This window comes from Dendropsophus ebraccatus, unplaced genomic scaffold, assembly GCF_027789765.1.
Source record: "Dendropsophus ebraccatus isolate aDenEbr1 unplaced genomic scaffold, aDenEbr1.pat pat_scaffold_526_ctg1, whole genome shotgun sequence".
NCBI lineage: Eukaryota > Metazoa > Chordata > Amphibia > Anura > Hylidae > Dendropsophus > Dendropsophus ebraccatus.
In genome coordinates this window covers 1-22,075 of record NW_027210127.1, presented here as the reverse complement: position 1 = coordinate 22,075, position 22,075 = coordinate 1, and the positions used below count along the sequence as shown (strand labels likewise).

Genomic DNA, 22,075 nt, shown 5'->3' with positions numbered 1-22,075 from the left:
TCGGCTTTTATGTGCAAATAAATAACTTTCGACAAGCGTTGGGCTATTTCCGTTTGTCAGCCGTAAGCTTGGTGTAGGTCTCTTGGAACCGTCAAAAAAAAAAAAAAAAAAAAAAAAAAAACACCTAGGGACATGTCAAAGGTTTTGTTTATTCTAGATGTGGATGTTTAGCCCTATAAGGCTGCCTGGATAACATAGATACAGCCATAGACTGTATCAGTATTTTCCAGGAATCCCTAGGGCAGAGGGTTCAGAAGAACCAGAACGTGCTCGAGATTCGCTCATCTCTAATTATAAACCTTTTACACGACACAATGATTATACAGCCAGGATCACGAGTATTCGTGCAGCTGTTCACTTGTCTCATTGTCAGCTACACAGCCTGTATACCTAGTGGTAGGGCTATGCTCCCTCTGGATCAGGGCTGTCAAACTTGCAGCCCTCCAGCTGTTGATAACTACAATTCCCATCATGCCTGGACAGCGGCAATTGTAGTTTTGCAGCAGCTGTAGGACTGCATTTTTGATACCCCTGCGCTGAAGCCACTATAAGACTGTGGCCTTTTAGGGTGTATTTACACAAATATATATGACACAGGGAACAGGTCATAAAGGAAATATTTCTCTTTTTCAAATACATTCCTGGCTTTGGCTTAAAAAAAAAATCTGTCAGATAAATCTGTGTAAACGCACCCTCACTCAGGACGGTAAACAGCTGAACAGGCCCTGTGTAAGGGTTTGTTCAGTCAGGTTTTTAATTGCAATTATTGAAGCCAAAGCCAGGAACCAATTACAAATGGAGGAAATATTCTAAAGTAAAGACTGAGATTTCTCCTCTTTTCAAATCCAATCCTGGCTTTTTAATTAATTGCAATTAAACCCTGAATGTGTGAAAATACCATGAAAGACTTGGTGATCAGCGGACAGGCGAGCAATCACTCTTATCAGCTGATGGCTAGGATTGTGGGGACCTAAAAAAAAAAATATCAATTTTGGTTGGGTGCCCAATCCCAGCCATTAACCAATAAGGTTAATGTTCATTAGTCATCTGATCAATGGGGCAGTTACATAGGGTGGGTTGGCCTGTTATGATAAAAAAAAAATAATATATACACACACACGAACACATCCAATATATTACCTATGAACTGGGCTGTAGACTTGCATCTAGTTACCAGCGCCATCACAGTTTATCCCAGTAAACTGCACTTTCAGCCCCTGCCTGTGAAAGGGTTTGCAGCTGACCCTAAAAGCTTTTGAACAGAGCTGTTAGTGTCCTGCAGAGACGGAAGAGTCCACAACACTGCTGCCTTATTCTAAGGATCATTGGGTGTCCCAAAGGTCTAGTTCACACTATGTGTGGATACTGGGAAGGGGGGGGGGGGGGGGGTACTTAGTTTCTCTCGAATGCGTCATTATTAGAGGGAATCTGTCACCGGCATTAAACTGCCTTATCTGCGGACAGCATAAGCCTAGTGACAGGGCCAGGAGTAAAGTGCTGTCTGTTGGTGCGAGGCATCTGTCAAAATAAGCGCACACTCAGTAGTCTGATATTCATGAGCTGCTCCTCCGGCCTGCTTACTGAAGTATTAGGCCGCATTCACACGTGCAGAACACGGACGTAGAACTGATTGAATAGGCGCCACACTGTAAGGACTGCTTCATGACAGCGAGGTGCAGTGTCATACAGTCATAGTCTCACCCTTTTTGATAGATGCCTTTCACCAGCAGAGGGAAAGTACAACTGTGTTTTACCAGGATTGGATAGGACAGCAAAATTCTGGGGACAAAGTCTCTATAAAGGACTATTTTATGTCTACAGAATGCCATAAATGTATCACTGGTGTGGATTACATCTATCAGTAGAATGAGCTCTCCCTGGTCTGGATGAGACTGGGGAGCCCTCACAAGTAGTTCTGGGAGTCAAATAGACTTACCACAAAACGTGATTGCGTTGTTACTAAGCAGCCTGGGGCCTTTACAGGACCTCTGTGGCTGCCATCTGTTATATGCTCTTACTAGCCAATCGCAGAGCTAATGGATCAATGCAATATAATGTGTTAGGCCATGTTCACACAACGCAAGTTAAAGGGAAAAGTCTGGCGAAAATTTTTATTAAGGCATTGTTTTGGCCCCGAAAAGTTGTACAAATCACCAATATACACTTATTACGGGAAATGCTTATAAAGTGCATTTTTCCCCTGCACTTACTACTGCATCAAGGCTTCACTTCCTGGATAACATGGTGATGTCACTTCCTGGATAACATGGTGATGTCACGACCCGACTCCCAGAGCTGTGCGGGCTGTGGCTGCTGGAGAGGATGATGGCAGAGGGACACTGAGGGACACAGGGCACTGTAGGGACACTGAGCATCCCCCTGCCATCATCCTCTCCAGCAGCCACAGCCCGCACAGCTCTGGGAGTCGGGTCGTGACATCACCGTGTTATCCAGGAAGTGACATCACCATGTTATCCAGGAAGTGAAGCCTTGATACAGTAGTAAGTGCAGTAAAAAAAAAGCACTTTATAAGCATTTCCTGTAATAAGTGTATATTGGTGATTTATATTACATTTGGGGAGCAATACAATACTTTAATAAAATTTTCGCCGGATTTCTCCTTTAATCTATATGGGCAGTCCAATAACTTACACAAGTTCACTTTGACTAAAAGTGTGTTTAAAAAAAAATAAACTTATGGTAAGGCTGGGTTCACACTACGTTTTTGCAATCCGTTTTTTTGCAAGGAACGGATGAAAAACATGCATTTGTGTGCATCCGTTTTTCCATTGACTTTCATTGTAAAAAAAATACAAAAAACGGATCCGTTTTCTTTAACGGACACACAAGTAGGGTCAGGTTAAAAAATAAATAAATAAATGGATCCGTTTTTTTTATAATGGAAGTCAATGGAAAAATGGATCAAAACGGATTGCAAAAACGCCTGAATATTCAAAAAAAATAAAATAAATCACGCCCTTTTCAATAAATAAAAAAAAAAAAAAATGCCAAACCATATTATCTATTGTCGGGTGTAGTATTATTAAAACTATTAAACCATAATAATCCACAACCGGCAGGGGGGTGCGGGAACATAATAAAGAATACAGTGGTACCTCGGTTCTCAAACTTAATTGGTTCCGGAAGGCAGTTTGGGAACCAAGCAGTGTCTTCCCATAGGAGATAATGTAAATGTGATTAATTGGTTCCAGCAGCCACCAATAATTACCTACAATCCTCATTTAGTACACTGATAAGTGTTCAGTATAATCACTACAGTACAGAACAGAACAGCACTATACTGTACAGGACATTAAACATAAGAAATGTTCATCAGAACCAGCAATTATAGTACAGTAGTCACCAACTCCTCACCCATCCTTTACTGTATAGCGTCCCCCCCATCCAAGCACTGTAATGTATGGGAGATGGTGGTGCACTGCCTGTACTACTACTGCACTGTATATGCACTCCAGCAGTCTTATACAGCACTGTACTGTATGGGAAGCCTCACCACTGCTTAACTCGCCAGGTACAACCCACCATCCACGCTCGCAAAAACGTTTGAAAACCGAGCAACGTTCGAATTCCAAACACTACTTCTGGGTAAATTTTCGTTCGAATACCAAGCAGTTCGAGTTCCAAAGCGTTCGAAAACCGAGGTATTACTGTATATTCTTTGCCTCCACAGTGCTGTGCTTCAGGCTCGCTCCAGTTTCTCACAGGTTCCAGTTTACATTTGGCTGCGTTCACATGTACAGGATCCGCAGCAGATTTGATGCTGTAGATATTGTGACTCAGGGTACGTTCACATGTATGGGAATTGGTCTCTAATCGGTAGGGTGCCCCCCCCCCCCACCCAGCTGTTTGGCGTCTGCCCTACACAGTTAATGAGGCCGGGAGCAGTTTGGCTCCATACCCCCGTCATTGACTTGCTGAGCGGGAATCCCAGGGAGACGTGTGGGCATCTGGACAGGTGAGTATACCTTCTTTGTGTTCTCCCCACCCCCAGACCAAAATTATTTTTTTTTGCTGCCCCCCGCTGGACTTCTCCTATAACTACTCATCTTACCCGCCCATGCTCCCTGGCATCCCACTCTGGCCTGCTGCAACGCATTGATTGGCTGAGCAGGACACCAGGGAGCCGGAGCTAAGGCAGGTATTGTATTATCTTGTTTAAAGGGCCAGCAGATGATTAGTCAAGTAGGAGGGGGCTACATTCTGCAGAACGCAGAGCCATAGGGCATCATTGTACCGAATAACACAGCGTAAAATCCCATGTGAATGCCCTACGTGTGAACGAGGCCTAAAGAGGTATTTATACAGTAAGGTTTAAGTCTAGATGGAAAAAAAATTGACTCTCTCTTTAAGGGCGGGTTCACACTACGGAATTCTCGCGGACAATGTCCGCGGAATTCCGTCAGCTGTCCGCCCGCACATCTGGGCGCCTTTCCGCCGGCCCCACAGACACCATTCTATGGGCCGGCGTATTCCGCTATACGCTGAAAGAAGTGTCATGTCACTTCTTTTAGCGGATCGCGGAATACGCCGGCCCATAGAATGGTGTCTATAGAGCCGGCGGAAAAGCGCGTGCCCGTGCGGGCGAACAGCGGACGGAATTCCGCGGACATTGTCCGCCAAAAATTCCGTAGTGTGAACCCACCCTTAGGGTATGTTGACACACTCTGAAATTTCTTTTCCTTTACGCTGGACGGCAAATAAATGATGCGGTAACGCAAAAAAGATGCATGTGTGAACTGAGCCTAAATGGATAATATTCCTTTCACTCTATAACTATACTTAGAGGTGTATGAGGCGGCTTGTGGTCGGTACCGGGTCACCACGGTAACTGTCATAACAACAAGCTCGTGCCCCGCTCTTAATTGACTTTTTCCGGTTCGCATTGTTCCCCTCTCGGGCACTTCCGCTGTGGAGTTCTGGCAGAGCAGTGCGCATGCGTGGTCAGGTCAGCCGTCTCCTAGCAACCAGCAGAGCGACTGTAGCAACCGAAACATGGTAAGTACCGGCGGAGCTTTGTTCTCCCGGTAACTTGTCGGTGTATAACCGGGATAGTGGAAGCGGACGGCCGCTGTGATAGCTGACTAACTCGGGCGTCGCCGGGGATGGGATGTGGGCGACATGGCTGTAAACAGAGCGGCATCTTACCATATAAAGCCTGGTGCCTGGGCTCCTGATGGCTGAGAGGATGCAGGGGAATGCTGGGAGTTGTAGTTCTACAGCAGCTCTTTGTTTTATACCCATGTACGTTGTGCAGCCTTGGGAACACTGACAATGTAGTGATGCAGTATATGCCAACCTGTGCATAACTACAACTCCCAGCATGCCCCCCACCTGATATAACATAGGGGAATCCTTAGCTCTCCTACATCTCCCATCACTAGTGTAGTGCTGTGTGTGTATATATATTATGGACACCTCCTATGGGAAAGAGCCTGGGGTTGGATTCCATAGGTACTTGGCAATAGGATCAACCATAGCTGGAGGGACTGCTATATATATATATATATATATATATATATATACACACACATACAGTAAATATATATATATATAGTGTATATATATATATTATATATATATATATATATATATATATATATATATATATATACACTATATATATATATATATATATATATATATATATATATATATACACACATACAGTGTATATATATATATATATATATTTACTGTATGTGTGTGTATATATATATATATATATTATATATATATATATACATACATACACTGTGTATATATAAATATATTAATCATTGGTAGGGCTAAAGAACAAGGCTATGCACTAGATATGCATCCTGTGCTGATTGTTGTATATAGGCGGGTGGATAAACCATATATTAGGATAGTAGTACCCAAAAGCCAGTCTGGTTTCTGTAGCCCAGGGTTAGGGAGCCTTGGCTCTCCAGCTGTTGCGAAACTACAACTCCCATCATGCCTTAATTAAATTTGCCATGATGGGAGTTGTAGTTTCGCAACAGCTGGAGAGCCAAGGTTCCCTGCCCCTGCTGTAGTCGAATAAGAGATAAACAAGGTAAATGCTTCTCAAAAATTGTGCTAACCCACCTCTAGGGTTTTGTATCCATAGCAAGGGGACAGATAAGCCCCAATCTATCTTCTGTAGTCTTTTAGTTGCACCACGTGCCTAAAAAGGTTCCTGGGAGTTTTTGTCATGAATGGCCCATCCCATCAGTATCCGATGAGTGGTGGTAAGACTCCTGGCACCCTCCCAGATAAGCTCTTTGCCAGAACTATAGTGCAGGTGCCCTCATTCACAGTGATCTGGGGTGCAGACAGCTATTTAGATCAGGGATGGGGAACCTTCAGCCCTTCAGCTGTTGCAAAATTACAATTCCCATCATGCCTAGAGAGCCAAAGCTAAAGCTTTGGCTCTCTAGGCATGATGGGAAATGTAGTTTTGCAACAGCTTGGGGGGGGGCAAAGGTTCCCCATCGCTGCTTTAGATAATGTAGTGGACTTGCATGGTTATGGTAGCCTTGAAGTGAATGGGATCAAAACTGCAGTAACCCAGAATGACCACTCCAAAATATACGGCGCTGTCTGCTTCTGACAGAGGGTGTTGGGCTCCTCCACAGATATTGATGGCCCATCCTAAGGTCACTTTTAAATGAACTCTCAGGTTTAGCAACTTACCAGGATTACTTTATAGATGACCTAAGCTTAAAGGGGAGTCCAAATTGTTAGCTGCTTGAAATAAAAAAATAAAAAAATCTCATATATCTACCTTCCCTTCTCCTGCCACCAATGTTCTTCCAGAGCCGGTCCTGTTGCATGACCGATGTGGTTGTGGTGTTTGGCTGAGCAGGCAGTGCTGTCTCAGCTGCAACAGGATTGGCTCAGGTAGAACGGCAGCAGCAGGATAGAGGAGGGTAAGAAGGTGGGTTATTATGTTTAAGCAGGTGGAGCAGATGGTTTAACAACTCAAAATACCCCTTCAAGGACAGGCCGTCAATATCCAGTTGTTGGAAGTATACCCTTGCTAATATACCCCCCCCCCCCCCATGGAAGGGACATCTGTACTCCGTATGAGTGCACGCCTCACCAGACTGAACGTCTATGTCCGAACTCAAAGGGGTTCTCCAGAAAAACATGGCCACTTTCTTCCAGAAACAGCACCACTCTTGTCCTCAGGTTGGATGTGGTACTGCAGCTCAGTTCCATTGAAGTGATTGGAGCTAAATTGTAATACTACACACAACCACGCAAAAAGGTGAGGCTTTTTTTGCATCAACGTTGCTGTGCTAATCCCGGATAGCCCTTTTAATACAAATACAGTAGAGGAGACAGCACTGAAGTAAAAAAAAAAAAAGGCGTCTAATACAAACATTGCAAGTTGTGTGGGCCCCGCTACTGCCCCCTGGTGCTTAACATGTGCATGTTTTTTAATTGTTCTTGTCTTTTGTCTTAGGCTAAAGCAACAACTATTAAGGATGCGCTATCCAAATGGGTAAGTGTCTTCTCCTTTGTGTCAGCTTTGATATGTAATAAAAAGTACAGGTAATTCTCATCATAAAGGGTACAAGTTGAGAAGTTAAAGGGGTTATGCAAGATTAGGAAGATGCTAATACTCCACATCTGTCCACAGATGGTATTGCATCTTAACCCAATCCCCTTCAGTCGAGTTGAGCTGCAGTTCAGGCCATAACCAGGGGTGGTGCTGTTTTTGAAAGAAGCTATGTTTTTCTAATCCAGCATAACCCCTTTAAGAAATTAAATCCACTGAGTGGGGGCAGAATTAAGAAGCTTGTCATGAAAACCTGGCACATAGTCGGGGTGCACGCTCATTCTGCATTATATTTTCGGTGCTTTATTCATATAAAAATCAGATAGTCATTGCAATGAAGAGGATCTAAATAAGGAGATTTTATGCACTGGACACGAAGGAGAATATTCAGCTCTGACAGATGGCGTGCGGAATTATGTAGGTGTCTTTGTGCCAGAGATATAATTGGTTTACTTAGATTTAAAGACACAGCCCCAGGTTTATCAGTCTGGTGTAATATATCCAGAGCAGCCAATCACAGCTGAGTTTTCATTTTAATAGAATTTGTAAATATACGAAAGCTGAGCTGTGATTGGTTACTGTGGACACCTTACACCAGATTGACAAACCTTGGCCAAAGTGTACATTTCTGTGACTTCTGGTGTATTAGGTACACAATGGTTCAAGGCGTTATCCCAAGATTATCGTTATCTAAACGATAGGATATAACTAGTGAATATCTGACTGTAGGGACCCCCATTGAACACAAGGGCAAGGGTCCTTTGTCCCTTGTGTAAATTGAACTGACCCTGAGTGCCTGGAAAAGCTGGATTCAGTCCTGGGAAATTGCTCCCAGTTGCTCTGGACTGGATCCAGCTTTTCCAGGCACCCGGGGTGGAGTGGCAAGGAGATCAAAGGCAGCTGGCGTATATGCCGACGGCCGAGCAAACGAAGTGCTTCACTTCATTTATAATGTAAATTCACTCATCTCTAACTAGTGGTCCTTTAGGTCACTGCTCCCCCAGCTCGAGTCCTCGAGGTCCATCAACAGGTCATGTTGTGAGGATTCCCTTAGTATGTATTGTCTTTGTATGGGATATCCTAAATTCCTGACCTTCTGGTGAGTTTACACAGATTTATCTGATAGATTTTTGAAGCCAAAGCCAGGGATGGATGTGAAAAGAGGAGAAATCACAGTCTTTCCTTTATGACCTGTTCTCTGTTTATAGTCCATTCCTGGCTTTGGCTTCAAAAAGGGTCTCTGCTTTTGGTGGAGTACAACATATTTCATATTTCTAAGGCCATTATCATTAGTATACTGTTCTCTGTTCTGTATTTAGGAAGAAAAGACGGGACAGAAAGCGGCAGAAGCCAAAGAAGTGAAGCTGTACGCCCAGATCCCACCTATCGAGAAGATGGATGCGTCCCTTTCCACTCTAGTCAATTGCGAGTAAGAATTATTGTTTTAAAGTGATTGTCCAGACAGTTGTCTATTGTGTGGGTAATATTCTATTAGATTTATTCATCTTGCTGGTGGTTATCTAGGATTATAAACACAGTGTTTCTTTAAAAAACAGTGTGCGGTATTGCAACTCAGCTCTATTAACTTCAGTGGAATTGAACTGCACAACTCGCACTCTAAGGCTGCGTTCACACTACGTATATTTCAGTCAGTATATGTATATTTCAGTCAGTATTGCAACCAAAACCAGGAGTGGATTAAAAACACAGAAAGGATCTGTTCACACAATGTTGAAATTGAGTGGATGGCCGCCATTTAATGGCAAATATTTGCTGTTATTTTAGAACAACGGCTGTTATATTGAAATAATGGCCGTTATTTACTGTTATTTGGCTGCCATCCACTCAATTTCAACATTATGTGAACAGATCCTTTCTGTGTTTTTAATCCACTCCTGGTTTTGGTTGCAATACTGACTGAAATATTCGTAGTGTGAACGCAGCCTGAGGCTGCGTTCACACTACGTATATTTCAGTCAGTATATTTCAGTCAGTATTGCAACCAAAACCAGGAGTGGATTAAAAACACAGAAAGGATCTGTTCACATAATGTTGAAATTGAGTGGATGGCAGCCAAATAACAGTAAATAACGGCCATTATTTCAATATAACAGCCGTTGTTTTAAAATAACAGCAAATATTTGCCATTAAATGACAGCCATCCACTCAATTTCACCATAGTGTGGACAGAGCCTTTCTGTGTTTTTAATCCACTCCTGGTTTTGGTTGCAATATGAGGACCACAATACTGACTGAAATATACGTAGTGTGAACCCAGCCTAACTGAGGACAAGAGTAGGGTTTTTTTTTTTTTTTTTTTTTGGAAGAAAGCAGCCATGCTTTTTTTTTTTCTAATCCTGGATAACCCTTTTAAGGGGGTTTTCCAGACAAAATTTACTGACAAGATTTCCAGGGCTATCAGCAATTGATCAGTGGGGTGCTGGTACCCGCGCAGATCATCTTTGTGGCACTACACTATACAGTTATTGTGTAGAGGTGGGCATGTGTGCCTGCAGCTCAGCTCCCATTAAAGTGAATAGGAGCTGAGGTGAAGTTACACATTTACACATCACCACCGCTACACAATGAACTGTAGTGCAGCTCTGGATAGCTCATCAGTAAATTTTGCTTGGAATACCCTTTTAATGGCCCGTGTCACAGTGTGACTAAGTCTAGGTTTACATCAGCATAGCGGACTCTATATGGGACCTCTGCTGATTCCATTCATGACATGACAAACACCAATAGAGCTCAACAGACCCCATATGTTTTGATTAGAGATTAGTGAATCAGATTTGTTTTGCTTCGTACGAAGCAAAAGTGATCTGCGCTCATCTCCCTCAGGCTGCAAAGGGAGGATACTGCCCAGGGACCACCTGGAAAACATGGATACAGCTATGGTTGTATCCATGTTTTCCAGCTGACCCCAAGGCTGGATTCTCCCTCTGCACAAACAAAGCAAAAAACAAATCTGATTCGCTCATCTCAAATTTAATTAAAGGGGTTATCCAAGAATAGAAAAAAAATATATATAGTAGTGGCTTTATTCCAGCAACAGCGTCGCTCTTGTCCTCAGTCTGAGTTTGGTTTTGCAGCTGAGCTCTGTTGAAGTCAATGGAGCTAAATTGCTACACACACACAACCTGAAGACATGGGGTAACACTGTTTTTACATCTAAAGATCTACACAATGATAGCACTTGTCTGAGACCTTTTACCCACCCAGAAAAGAAGAATTCAAAGCTGTGGCCCTTCTATAGTCTTTTCCTTTATAGAGGCGCCCACTGTGCAGAAGAACTGCAGCACAACTCCCCTAGTCATATGGTTGTGAGCACCACTGTGCAGCAAAAATAGTGACAAGGCGCTGTAGTGCTGAATTAGCATGGTGGTCCCTTCTTTTCCAGAAAGGTCAGGCCCTTACTGATTATAAGGTGATTGCATATGTTAGCAATATGCCTTCACTTCATGAGATATGAATACCCCTTTAACTAAGCACTACCTTCTCTTCAGTCTGAAGGTTGGATGGACTTGGCGTTCACACCTTAAGTCATGAGGGAGTAATGACATACCCTGCCTATATACCATCACTTCCCTATTGTGGGAGAACCAGCTATATCTCCTAGCATTGGTCCTGATGTGCAGCCCACACACTTCTTGTCTATCAGCTAATTACTGCTTCTTTCCTCAGGAAATTATCACTTTCCACCAATTGCATTGAGAAAATAGCCAATCTGAACGGCCTGAGTAAGTCCAGATTTTTTTCTCTTTCTCTGCCTGATAACTATGTATAGGATGTATCGGGGTAAAAAATGGATAGAATTCATAAAAAAATCTAATCTACCCAATACATATCCATAAGCTACATCAGGAATGTATATAGGCTTCTAATGATTTAGGAAGAGGGACAGGATTTTGGAGGCTCATAAAAAGAAAAATTTAGAGAGTAGTCCTGGCCAAAAGAGAAAGGTGCAGATGTTCTACCAAAGTAAACTTACCAGTCCTTGTGCCTCTGTAGCACCATTCCTGCGCCCCCCTACAGCCGCTGGATGTCTTTTTTGGCTGGAATTCAGGTACCAGGTTCTTACAGCTGCAACGTTACAGATCAGCTGAGTGATTGGCTACTCAGCTAGTCAGCGACTTGGTCATTGTCCCACCCCAGTCACTGCTTGGCTACGTGACATTGCAACTGGAGGAGCTTCTGGTGACTGGCGGCCGTCAACAGCACCCGGGAGCGACACTACTGGGCACAGGGGCGGGTAAGAATACTTTATTATTTTCCCGTTTTCTAGACAGGGAAGATTTTTCATATATGCATTGAGCTGGAAGGAAAATACCAAAAAAATCATACTTACCTGGTCCTCTTCCCTGCCGCTGCCTTTTTCCTGAGTGTCTGGTCCCTGCTACAGTTCTCATCTACGTTCCTGTGATGTTTCTTTCTGGCAGAAACTGCCTACTCAGCACAGTGAATACCTGAGCAACCAGTTCCTTCCAGAAAAAAACATCACAGGAACCAGGAAGAAGAGGGCCATAGCAGGGACCAGACTCTTGGGAATGTGGTGGGAGAATGGGCCGAGTAATGGGCACGCATCAAAAAATCCTCCCTGCCTAGAAAACCCCTTTAGGGCGGGTTCACACATCCTGGAATCCGGCTTGCTTCTCTGGCTCCTGGTTCCCTGACGTCCAGCTCAGTGATTGGGTGAGCGGAACGTCAGGGAGCCGGGAGTCCCAGAAGCAGGCCGGAGCGCGGACCGGTAAATTATTCGCCTGACCGCAGCAGTGGGGATGGCGTTTACACACTCATAGCGGGATAAAAATTCTGCTGTATGTAAACCTATTGAAACTGACAGTACGGGAATCGCAGCGTGAAATCTACTGCGATTTGGCTATGTGTGAACCCACCCTTAAGAGGTTATTGCCTGGTAAATAAAGGCGCACACAGGCTGGTTACTGGCAAATCTGTCCTTGTCAAAAAAGGCTAGTGATTGTGAACCATGTCGAGAAGCAAACAACTTTTACAAGTCCTCAGTGTTTTAGAGATTCATAAAACTGGAAAAGCTACAGAAGCATTTCCAAAGACCCGAGTGTCCGGTAATCCATGGTTACACAGATTGTGTACAAATCCTGGAGTGCAGATGCCCTCCCTATGAGCGAGCATCCTGTTCACTACAGAAATACTGTGCACACTGCTAAATCCTCTGTTCATGTCTCCAGTATTAGAAAAAACATTGAACAAGAATGGTATTCATAGAAGGACACCACAAAGGAAGCTGCTGCCGTCCAAAGATAACATTATTGCTTGTCTCAAGTTTTCCTGAGACCACCTGGATGTTTCTTAATGCTTGGAGAAAAATGTTTTATGGACCTTTTTTTTTTTTTTTAGCACAAATGCACAATGTTATGTTTGGAGGAAAAAGACTATTGCACATCAGTAGCAAAACCTTATCCCAGCTGTGCAGCATGGTGGAGGGAGACTTTGCAATCCATGTCCCTAAAGGGGAACTCCAACGAAAAATTTACTGTTTTCAGAAAGTTATATAGATTCGTAATTTACCTCTATTTAAAAATCTCAAGTCTTCCAATACTTATCAGCTGCTATATGTCCTGCAGGAAGTGGTGTATTTTATCCAGTCTGATACAGTGTTCTCTGCTGCCACCTCTGTCCATAACAGGAACTGTCCAGAGAAGGAGCAAATCCCCTTAGAAAACATTTTCTGCTTTGAACAGTTTCTGACATGGACATAGGTGGCAGCAGAGAGCACTGTATCACCACTTTCTGTAGGACAAACAGCAGCTGATAAGTATTAGAAGACTGGAGAAGTCTATTTAATTTTCTGACACCAGTTGATTTGAAAGTAAAAGGTTTTCGCCATAGTTGCTCTTTAAAGGGGGTTATTCGGGGTTAGCCAAACTGAGGACAAGAGAGGTGCTCATTCTGGAGAAAAGCAGCCATGTTTTGCCAAGCCTGGATAACCCCTTTTAATAGAAGAGATGTTAAAGGAGAAGTCCGGCCATTTTTAAAATCTGGCTGCCGACAGGGGTCAGGGGGGGAATTTGATCAGGAGTAGGCACTTCCCTCTCCCCGTGCCCGTGGTGAGCGATAGGACCGGCCGCAGGACCCCCGCCAGAAGGTATCTCCCTCCAAGTTGTGATGATGTCACAACTTTGGAGAAAATGCCTGTACCGGCTGATGGACTGGCCTCTCAGCCAATCAGTGACTGGAGAGGCCAGTCCTTTAGCCAGATTTTGACGTGTCAGTGCTGGAGATCCCAGAGACTGGCAGGGGTCCCGAGGCCGGTCCCGCCACTCACCGCAGGCATGGGGAGGGGTAACTCGTACTTGTTATCAAATTCCTCCCTGCCGGCTGCTGGATTTTAAAAATGGCCGGACTTCTCCTTTAAGTCTAGATATCTTGGATCATATAAACCCCAAACAGAATATATTTTCCCTAAGATGAGGAAAATACAGAGCATAAATCCCCAGTAGTCTATGTAGGCCAGGATAGTCCTACCAGTGTAATGCACCATCTCAGGCACAATAACCCAGTACTAGCCCATCACTGAATAAACACATCAATACAATACTAACCTACTATAGTGCCATAAGGGGGTTAATGTAAAATTATAGCCAGTACAAAGCAATAAAGGCAGAAATGTCTCCCACTATTATTGATCCCATCCTTACTCTGTAGATAATGGCTTCTATTCATACTCCGCTCCTTCTTAGAGGAATATTGGCAGGAGCCTTAGCTGTAATGCCCTTCAGACATCCTATATTTAACTACATTTACTGATCTGTTATTTAAAGGAGTTCTGTAGAAACTAATATAAAAATGTTCGCACGTAGGGAATGGTTGGATTACGGCTGCGTCTACATCTGCTTTGTATTTAGGTCAAATATGACAGGAAATATGGCGCTGCACAACGATGACTAATAGGCAACATTAGAAGCCAGTGGGGTCCGTTATGCAACAGATCCAGCTACGGGTCATGGTTTTCATTGGCTTAAAGGAACACATTCCAAAAGTACAGTTACACACAACTCCAGATGGGATCAAATAAAATCCATCTGTAATTCAAAGGAATGGTAGCCAGCGTTTTATTAAAAATTACCATTTTGTCTGTACATGAAGACTTTGGAGTCACCCCAAGACTTATCCACTACTGTACCACCATATGCTGTAATAATAATCTCTCCCTGGGTATAGGTAAGTATGTCTCATCCAAGAACTTGCACTAAAATGCTGTGTGCAACTCGCACAGAACTTAAAATCGTAATTGACTTTATCAGGATCATTGCTGTTGTTTTACTTAAAGGGGAATCCCACTCAAACATAACTTTTGATATGTTGCTGCCCACGGTGAGACTAACAGTTCCTTCCATACTTGTTATTATCTATTCAGTCTCCTTTTCCCAGTTCTCAGCTGCTGCTTTCTGCTGAAGACACAAAAATATGTTTGTGAGCTTTTCTCTCTGCCCTCCCCCCTTTTTTAGACAAATAATGTAAAGTCCTTGGCTGACTTAATCTGCAACATTGTAGCGTCTTTGTAATGCTAGGAGGCTTAGGGCCCTATTACACGGGACGATTATCGTGCAAAAAATCGTCATAGCGTTCTAATTTAAACGATAATCGTTCTGTGTAATTGCAGGCAACGATCGAAAAATTGTTCATATGTCGTCGATAGTTGATTTAGATCTGAGCCTAAAATTATCGCTAATCGTTCGCCGTAATTCCACATTCGTTCGCTAAAGTTCTGCATTTTTTCACTACTCGTTCAGTGTAATTGCACATTGTCCATTGTTCTCCTGGGATCAGAAGGGATAAACGATCATAGTAACGATTGTAAATAACGACTATTGTTCTGTGTAATATGGTGAACGATTTCAGCTTAACGATAAACAATCTCGTTTGCGATCGTTTATCGTTAGTCGTTAAAAATCGCTCTGTGTAACAGGACCCTTAGGGTGCTTTCACACACACCATATCCGCAGCGGATTTTACAGTGCGGATTTAATGCTGTGTTCATTCATTTAGTCAAATCCGCTGCGGATCCGGTAGGTTTGAAGACACCCTTAATCACAGTGAGTTTATCAGCAACTTGACCTCAGAATAACCCTCCTAGCAGAGAAGCTACAAAGTTGCAGATACAGCCTGCTAGGGACTTGTTTACATCATCTGTCTCAGAAGGGAGGGGGAGACATAGATAAAAGCTCACACACAGATTTTTTCGTTAGCAGCAGCTCAGAACTGGGGAAAGGAGACTGAATAGATAATAAGTATGGAAGGAATTGTTAGTCTCCCCATGGGCAATAACATTGAGAAGTTATGTTTAAGTGGAATACCCCTTTAAAGGGGGGTCTCTGGGCAAAATTTACACACATAATGGAGACTTTTGAAAAGTAAAGGCTGATAAACGTCTGAGAAAGCTACCGTAACTACGAGCACAGGTGTCATGTCTATGTTATGCAATGTCTTTCAGAAAACCTCAGAATATTGTCTTTAGGAAGAAACAACATAAAGAATTTGAATGGATTGGTAAGTCCTCACAATTATTCCTAGAGCCTAGAGTACTAGACCAGGGGTAGGGAACCTTGGCTTTCCAGCAGTTGCAAAACTACAACTCCCATCATGCCAGGACAGCCGAAGCTTTAGCTTTGGCTGTCCAGGCATGATGGGAGTTGTAGTTTTGGAACAGCTGGAGAGCCAAGGTCCCCTACCCCTCCCCTAGATAATAATGCAGCTTCCTCAGACTTCATCCTGGTATAATATTACTGTGGGTAATTCTGGTTGGTGCAATTCTGACCACTGGGATTGGGGATCCACTAGTAGATAAGAGGAATGTTACATGTTACATAGCAGCATTTTAATTTGCTTCTATTGGACTTATGTCATGTGAGGTCATGTCATAGTCTGCCGAATTAAAAGGGTATTCCGGAATTCTGCTTTCTTTCAGAATCAGCATCAATCTTGTCCTCCTTAGTGATATTACAGCTTAGTTCTATTGACGTGAAGGAGTGTGATACATTAATAGTTCACTCGATTACACACGCAGCGATACACATGTTTATTTATTTATTTTTATTTATAAAATGGGGAAAGGGGGGTGATTCAGACTTTTATTAGGGGAGGGGGGTTTTGTATTTATAGAAACACTTTTTTTTTTACATTTACACAGTAATTAGAAGCCCCCCAGGGGGACTTCTAATACAACTACACTGATCTCTCATAGAGATCAGTGTAGCTTTATAACACAGCACCGATCCATGAGATTGGTGCTCTATTGCTTCGGCCTGCTGCAGACCATTGCAATAGAGTACCGAGCCGGGATCAGCGTCATTCCAACGCTGAGGCCTAGCGCGGTAAGATGAAGGTATCGCATCGCGGGGGGGATCCCGTCACTAGACATGGGCTGCAGAGAAGACAGTTAGATGCAGCAGTCATGTTTGATCGTCCGCTACCGCTAATAGCTGCAGGTCCCGTGCTGCAGATAGCAGTCGGGATCGCAGCAGTTCAGAGCGGGGTCGAGCTGGTGTGGGGGGAAGCATGTCTGGATGGCTCTCACTGAACACGGGAGGGGTGGTCCTGAAGCTCCTATTGCCTTCAGTGGCAGCTTTGGTGCTAAACCATGCTAAAAAGAAGTGCTGTGTCACTACTTTTCAGCTCGTTTCCTCCATTCCCATTGAAGTCTGTGGGAGTAGTTTTTTGGGTGTTGTTTTGGACACAGAAATCAGTGTGTTTTATGCCAGTGTGCCATAGTTAGAAATAATTCTTACCTATTAGGTGATATATGTGAGGGACTGCTGGGCCACCAGAATGGTAAACCCCAGACGCCAAGCTGCAGTCTTTGAAGTAGTGGTCGAGTACATGCCAGCCACTTTATTGAAAGTCTATGGCAAAGATAAAATTTAACTAAGCAACTTGGAATACCAAGGCCCTATCCTGTAGATCAGAAATTGAGTACCTTCGGCCGTACAGCTGTTGCAAAACTACAATTCCCATCATGCCTGGACTTAAGCTGTCCAGGCATGATGGGAATTGTAGTTTGTAACAGCTGGAGGGCCAAAGGTTCCCCATCCCTGCTGTAGATAGTTACTGCTTTTCGGAATACCCCTTTAAGTGAGTGCAGCTTTATACTGCTACTGCCTACAATCCTCCCAGTCTTAGCTGCTGACCTCTTAATCACTAAGAATCTGTTGTGAGTCTTCCCAGGTCTCAATTTAAATATAGAAACTCCAGCCTTATGTCTCAGAGTCTTATGTGCATATGGTAGAATAGCAGTGTATCAGTTGTCAATCCTCCGAGAGTCTCCCCTGTGCTGTGGTATAGTCACATACATACATCCATCCATACATACATACTGCCCCTTTCACCATCCACCATTAGATTTGGAAATGATTTTTCCAGAAATTTCTACAGTATAGCCTTACGGCTCCCATGGGGCTTGTCACCTAAGAAACATCTGGATGTATTAAGTTTATACCATGTCAGGGTATTATGTGGTTACATGACCTCCCTTTACATATTAACATATTTCTTTATTTTAGGAGGCCGTCGGAGAAACCCTAGAGGAGCTGTGGATCTCGTACAATTTAATCGAGAAGTTGAAAGGGATTCACGTAATGAAGAAGCTGAAAGTTCTCTACATTTCCAACAATGCTGTGAAAGACTGGGGTACGCATCCTTCTAGTACAGTGTGTGGCATCCAGCACATATGTTCTCAAGAATACAGACTCCAACAGCCCACAATATTATAGTTAAACCTTATGATGCAAGTCCAGCTATGGTGTCCAGGGTGGAGATCCAGTTGGGAGAGATGAACGTAACTCAAGCATGCTAGAGTCCGATCCTTCGGCATTTGATTGCCAGTGACTGAAGAAGTTGGATGCAGCCCTAGGGGGTCCAGGATAACTTGGATACAGCCTACAGTATTAGACGGCCTGATAGTTCATTGCAAGCGAGATCCAAACTGTCTGGTCAGCGCTCACTGGCTCCTTGTTCCCTGCTCGCTGCCGGCACTAGTACACACACCACCATCAAGCAGGGGAGCAGCGGGAGGGACTGCCCGTAGATCTTTACATAGTCTGGGAAACATACAGGAGATGGTAATGGTCTGCTGCCGCCGGTCCTATTACACAGTGCTGCAGCCAGCAGACCGTCGCTACCGTTTTCAGAGTTTTAGGTCATGCTTTAAATCAACAATCAGCCGACATGCACGATATTGGCTGATCAGTGATTTAAAACACAACCTATCACACATAAAGATTACGAGTATGGCTTATAATTGCTTTATGTAATAGTACCCTCTGGCTGTATCCATGTTTTCCTGGACTCCCTAGGGCTGCATCCAACTTCTTCAGTCGCCGCAATGCTGCTGACTCCATCATGCTCATCTCTATATATGTGTATTTGTTACTTTCCCCTGTGGGGGGCGGATGGACCTTGTTGGCTCGTGCCCCTTCATTCCACCTACTAGAACGTTTTTTTAGTATGATTCACTTATTGAAGGTTTTTGTGAGTGTAGCTTTTGTATCTTGGATAGCTGAATAAACTATTGAAGATTTGTATACTACATGGGATGCTGTCATCCACTCACATATATTGTCTGACATTATTCCTTGTAGCTGAGTTTGGGAAGCTGGCTGATCTGCCTTGTTTGGAGGATCTGGTGTTTGTTGGGAATCCCCTGGAGGAAAAGCACACACTGGAGGGTAACTGGGTAGAAGAAGCAACAAAGCGTCTTCCTAAGCTGAAGAAACTGGACGGTGAGTATAACCTGAAACTATTTTTTCCCACTACTAGAAGAAAGGTAACTGTGTCTCTTAGTTGAGAAGGTAATAAAGAATTGTGTAGCCTCTGTTGTATGCATGTAGCCTATCTATGTATACAGAGCCCTTGCAGTTCAGTATAAGGGTACGTGCACACTGTGGAATGCCGACGGATATTCCGTCATGCATTCCGCAGCTGGCGGAGCTGAGTTCGCCTGTGCATACAATTGAGTCTATGACACAGGCGGAGACGCGCCCCCGCATCAGTCTGTCGGCGGGTGCCAGCTGCGGAATGCATGACGGGTTATCCGTCGCTATTAAGCAGTGTGCACATATCCTAATGCTGGCTGTCTAACTACATGTCTGTGGAGTCTTTACATTACCACTAGGTGGCAGCACGAGCCTATTCCCAGCAATCTAACTCCATACCTGTGTGCTTGCTTTTTAGGAAATCCAGTCATAAAGCAGGAAGACGAAGAGGGGGACGAAGCCTCTTAATCTTTTTAAGTATCTTGTTAAATTATTTGAATATCTAGAAAAAAAATATTTTTTTTTTATAAATGTTATTTGTGTATATATATATATGACATGTCTTTCTTTCTTTTTTTTTTATATCAAGTCCAAAAGCATTATCTGAACCATCCGCAGTATCGGGGGGGAAGAACACTCTCCAAATATTTTCATCTATTTTATTTGCACAAAAAAAAAGAGAGAATGAAATCCCCTCTGAACTGAAGCACAATTCTTTTTTTTTTCTTTTTAAAGCTAAGAACTCCATTCCTGTTATACATGTAGACACAACTGTACACTAATACACTATAAGGCTATGTTCACACAACATACTTTATTATGACAAAAACTGCTGTTTTTAATTAAAGGGGTTATTCAGCGCTACAAAAACATGGCCACTTTTCCCCCCACTCTTGTCTCCAGTTCAGGTGAGGTTTGCAATAAAGCTCCATTTACTTCAATGGAACTGAGTTTGACACCTCACCAATCTGGAGACAAGAAAGGGGGGAAATTGGCCATGTTTTTGTTTTTAAAACAACGGCTGTCTTTTTCATAGTAAAATGGGTTGCATTGAAGTCAATGCAAACAACATCCGTTGTTTGATACGGCCATCGAAATAATGAACGTCAATTATTTCCGTCCGTTGTGCATTTATTTCAATGCAATTTTCACTGCAAACAATGGCCGTTGTTTGCAGGTTGTGCGATCATAGCCTAAGGCTAAATTGTGTGAACAAAGTAACACCCACAAGCCTCTCTGATTGGCTCTGTGCATACTCCGTTTTGTAATCCGTATATTCAGCTTCAATAGAAGGTTTACAAAAATCTAGCACAAAACAAGCCTGACATTATAACTAGGGATGGTCCGAACAGAGTTCGGTTCGGGTTCGTACGATGACTCCCGCTGTCTGCCCTCAGCGGGAGGACCGCCTGGAAAACTGGGATACAGCCATAGCCATAGGCCGTATACCACAGACTGAACTCTTGACCTCTTATGGAACTATGGAGCTCTGAAACAACTAAAGTTCTTTGCTGCTGAACTGACACAGGTGTCAGTACAGGAGCACAGAGCTTTTACTGTTTCAGAGCATTCAATAAGAGGTTAATAGTTCAGTTTGGGGTATACAGTCTGCTTGTAGACTGTATAATACAGACATGTGCCCGCTGTCTAATGGTGCGTTTACACAGAGAGATTTATCTGACAGATTTTTGAAGCCAAAACCAGGAACAGACTATAAACAGAGATCAGATCATAAAGGAAACATTCTAATTTCTCTTTTTTTTTTTTTTAAATCCATTCCTGGCTTTGGCTTCCAAAATCTGTCAGATAAATCTCTCTGTGTAAATGCACCATTAGTCTTTCTGGACGGCCATCATTTTAGTGCCGACTGATGGCAGTCTATTAATAATGACTGCTGCAAATAATCATGAATATTAATTTCGGTCAGTCATCATTAATAGACGGCTGCCTTTTCCCAATAAATGCCGATCCCAACCCGGCTATGTTCTCTGTAGTGGGAACATATCCTTAGGGTCTCTTCACACATATCCTATTACAGCACATTTGATCTAAATAACTGAACACAGCATCAAATCTGTTGCGGATCCTTTACGTATGAAAGGAAACTTGGCTGTAACTCACATACCATAAGAGTAAGGCCACATTTACACGTCTGTAATTTCAGAAAGACTACCGACCCATTCCTTTGTATGGCCCTGTTCACACACCTGTAGGTGTTATGGGGTTGTCAACATGCTGCAAAAAAATCCTCACAGGTCCTAGTACTAACCACAATTGCAGCACAGGTAACTATTCACCTATGAAAATGTGGACTGCTACAGACATGGACCCCAAGCTAAAAACATCCCTACAGACGTGTGAATGAGGCCTAATACAGTGGACTAGATTTAGTATTGCATATGCACCAGAATTTGTTTGTGCCCATAATCTTACATGACACCACATTTATTTTGAGTTTTATATACTCTATATATTTTCTGACACAAGGTTTGGCATTGGTAAAAGGGCCAAAATTTTAGCGCACAATACTGGATTGTAGTAAGCCAATGAGATAGCCAATGAGCCAAAAGATAGACTAGACAGACCAGACCCCAAGTGATCAGGTCTCTGCCATGTGAAAAGGTTTGTTTAAATGGCCGGCTTACATTAAAACACCAGCACAGTATGAAGGAGGCCTCAGGGCTGCATTGTAGACAAGCAAGAATTGAAAACTGAT

At 43.2% G+C, this 22,075-nt stretch overlaps 1 protein-coding gene across 2 annotated transcripts; it reads left to right on the top strand.

The window, feature by feature from the left end:
- Nucleotides 1-4,952: 4,952 nt before the first annotated feature.
- On the top strand, nt 4,953-20,175 carry LOC138777150 (dynein axonemal light chain 1). 2 transcript variants are annotated; one of them, XM_069956257.1, is made up of 9 exons: nt 4,953-5,016; nt 7,472-7,510; nt 8,887-8,996; nt 11,255-11,310; nt 16,044-16,099; nt 18,109-18,235; nt 19,186-19,326; nt 19,778-19,836; nt 19,949-20,175. In XM_069956257.1, the coding sequence occupies exons 1-8, from the start codon at nt 5,014-5,016 to the stop codon at nt 19,825-19,827; spliced, it is 582 nt and encodes a 193-aa protein (XP_069812358.1). In that variant the 5' UTR covers nt 4,953-5,013; the 3' UTR covers nt 19,828-19,836; nt 19,949-20,175. The 2 variants fall into 2 exon arrangements, with proteins under 2 accessions (XP_069812358.1, XP_069812357.1); XM_069956256.1 differs by lacking the exon at nt 19,949-20,175 and having other exon boundaries at nt 19,778-19,909.
- The last annotated feature ends 1,900 nt before the right edge of the window (nt 20,176-22,075 follow it).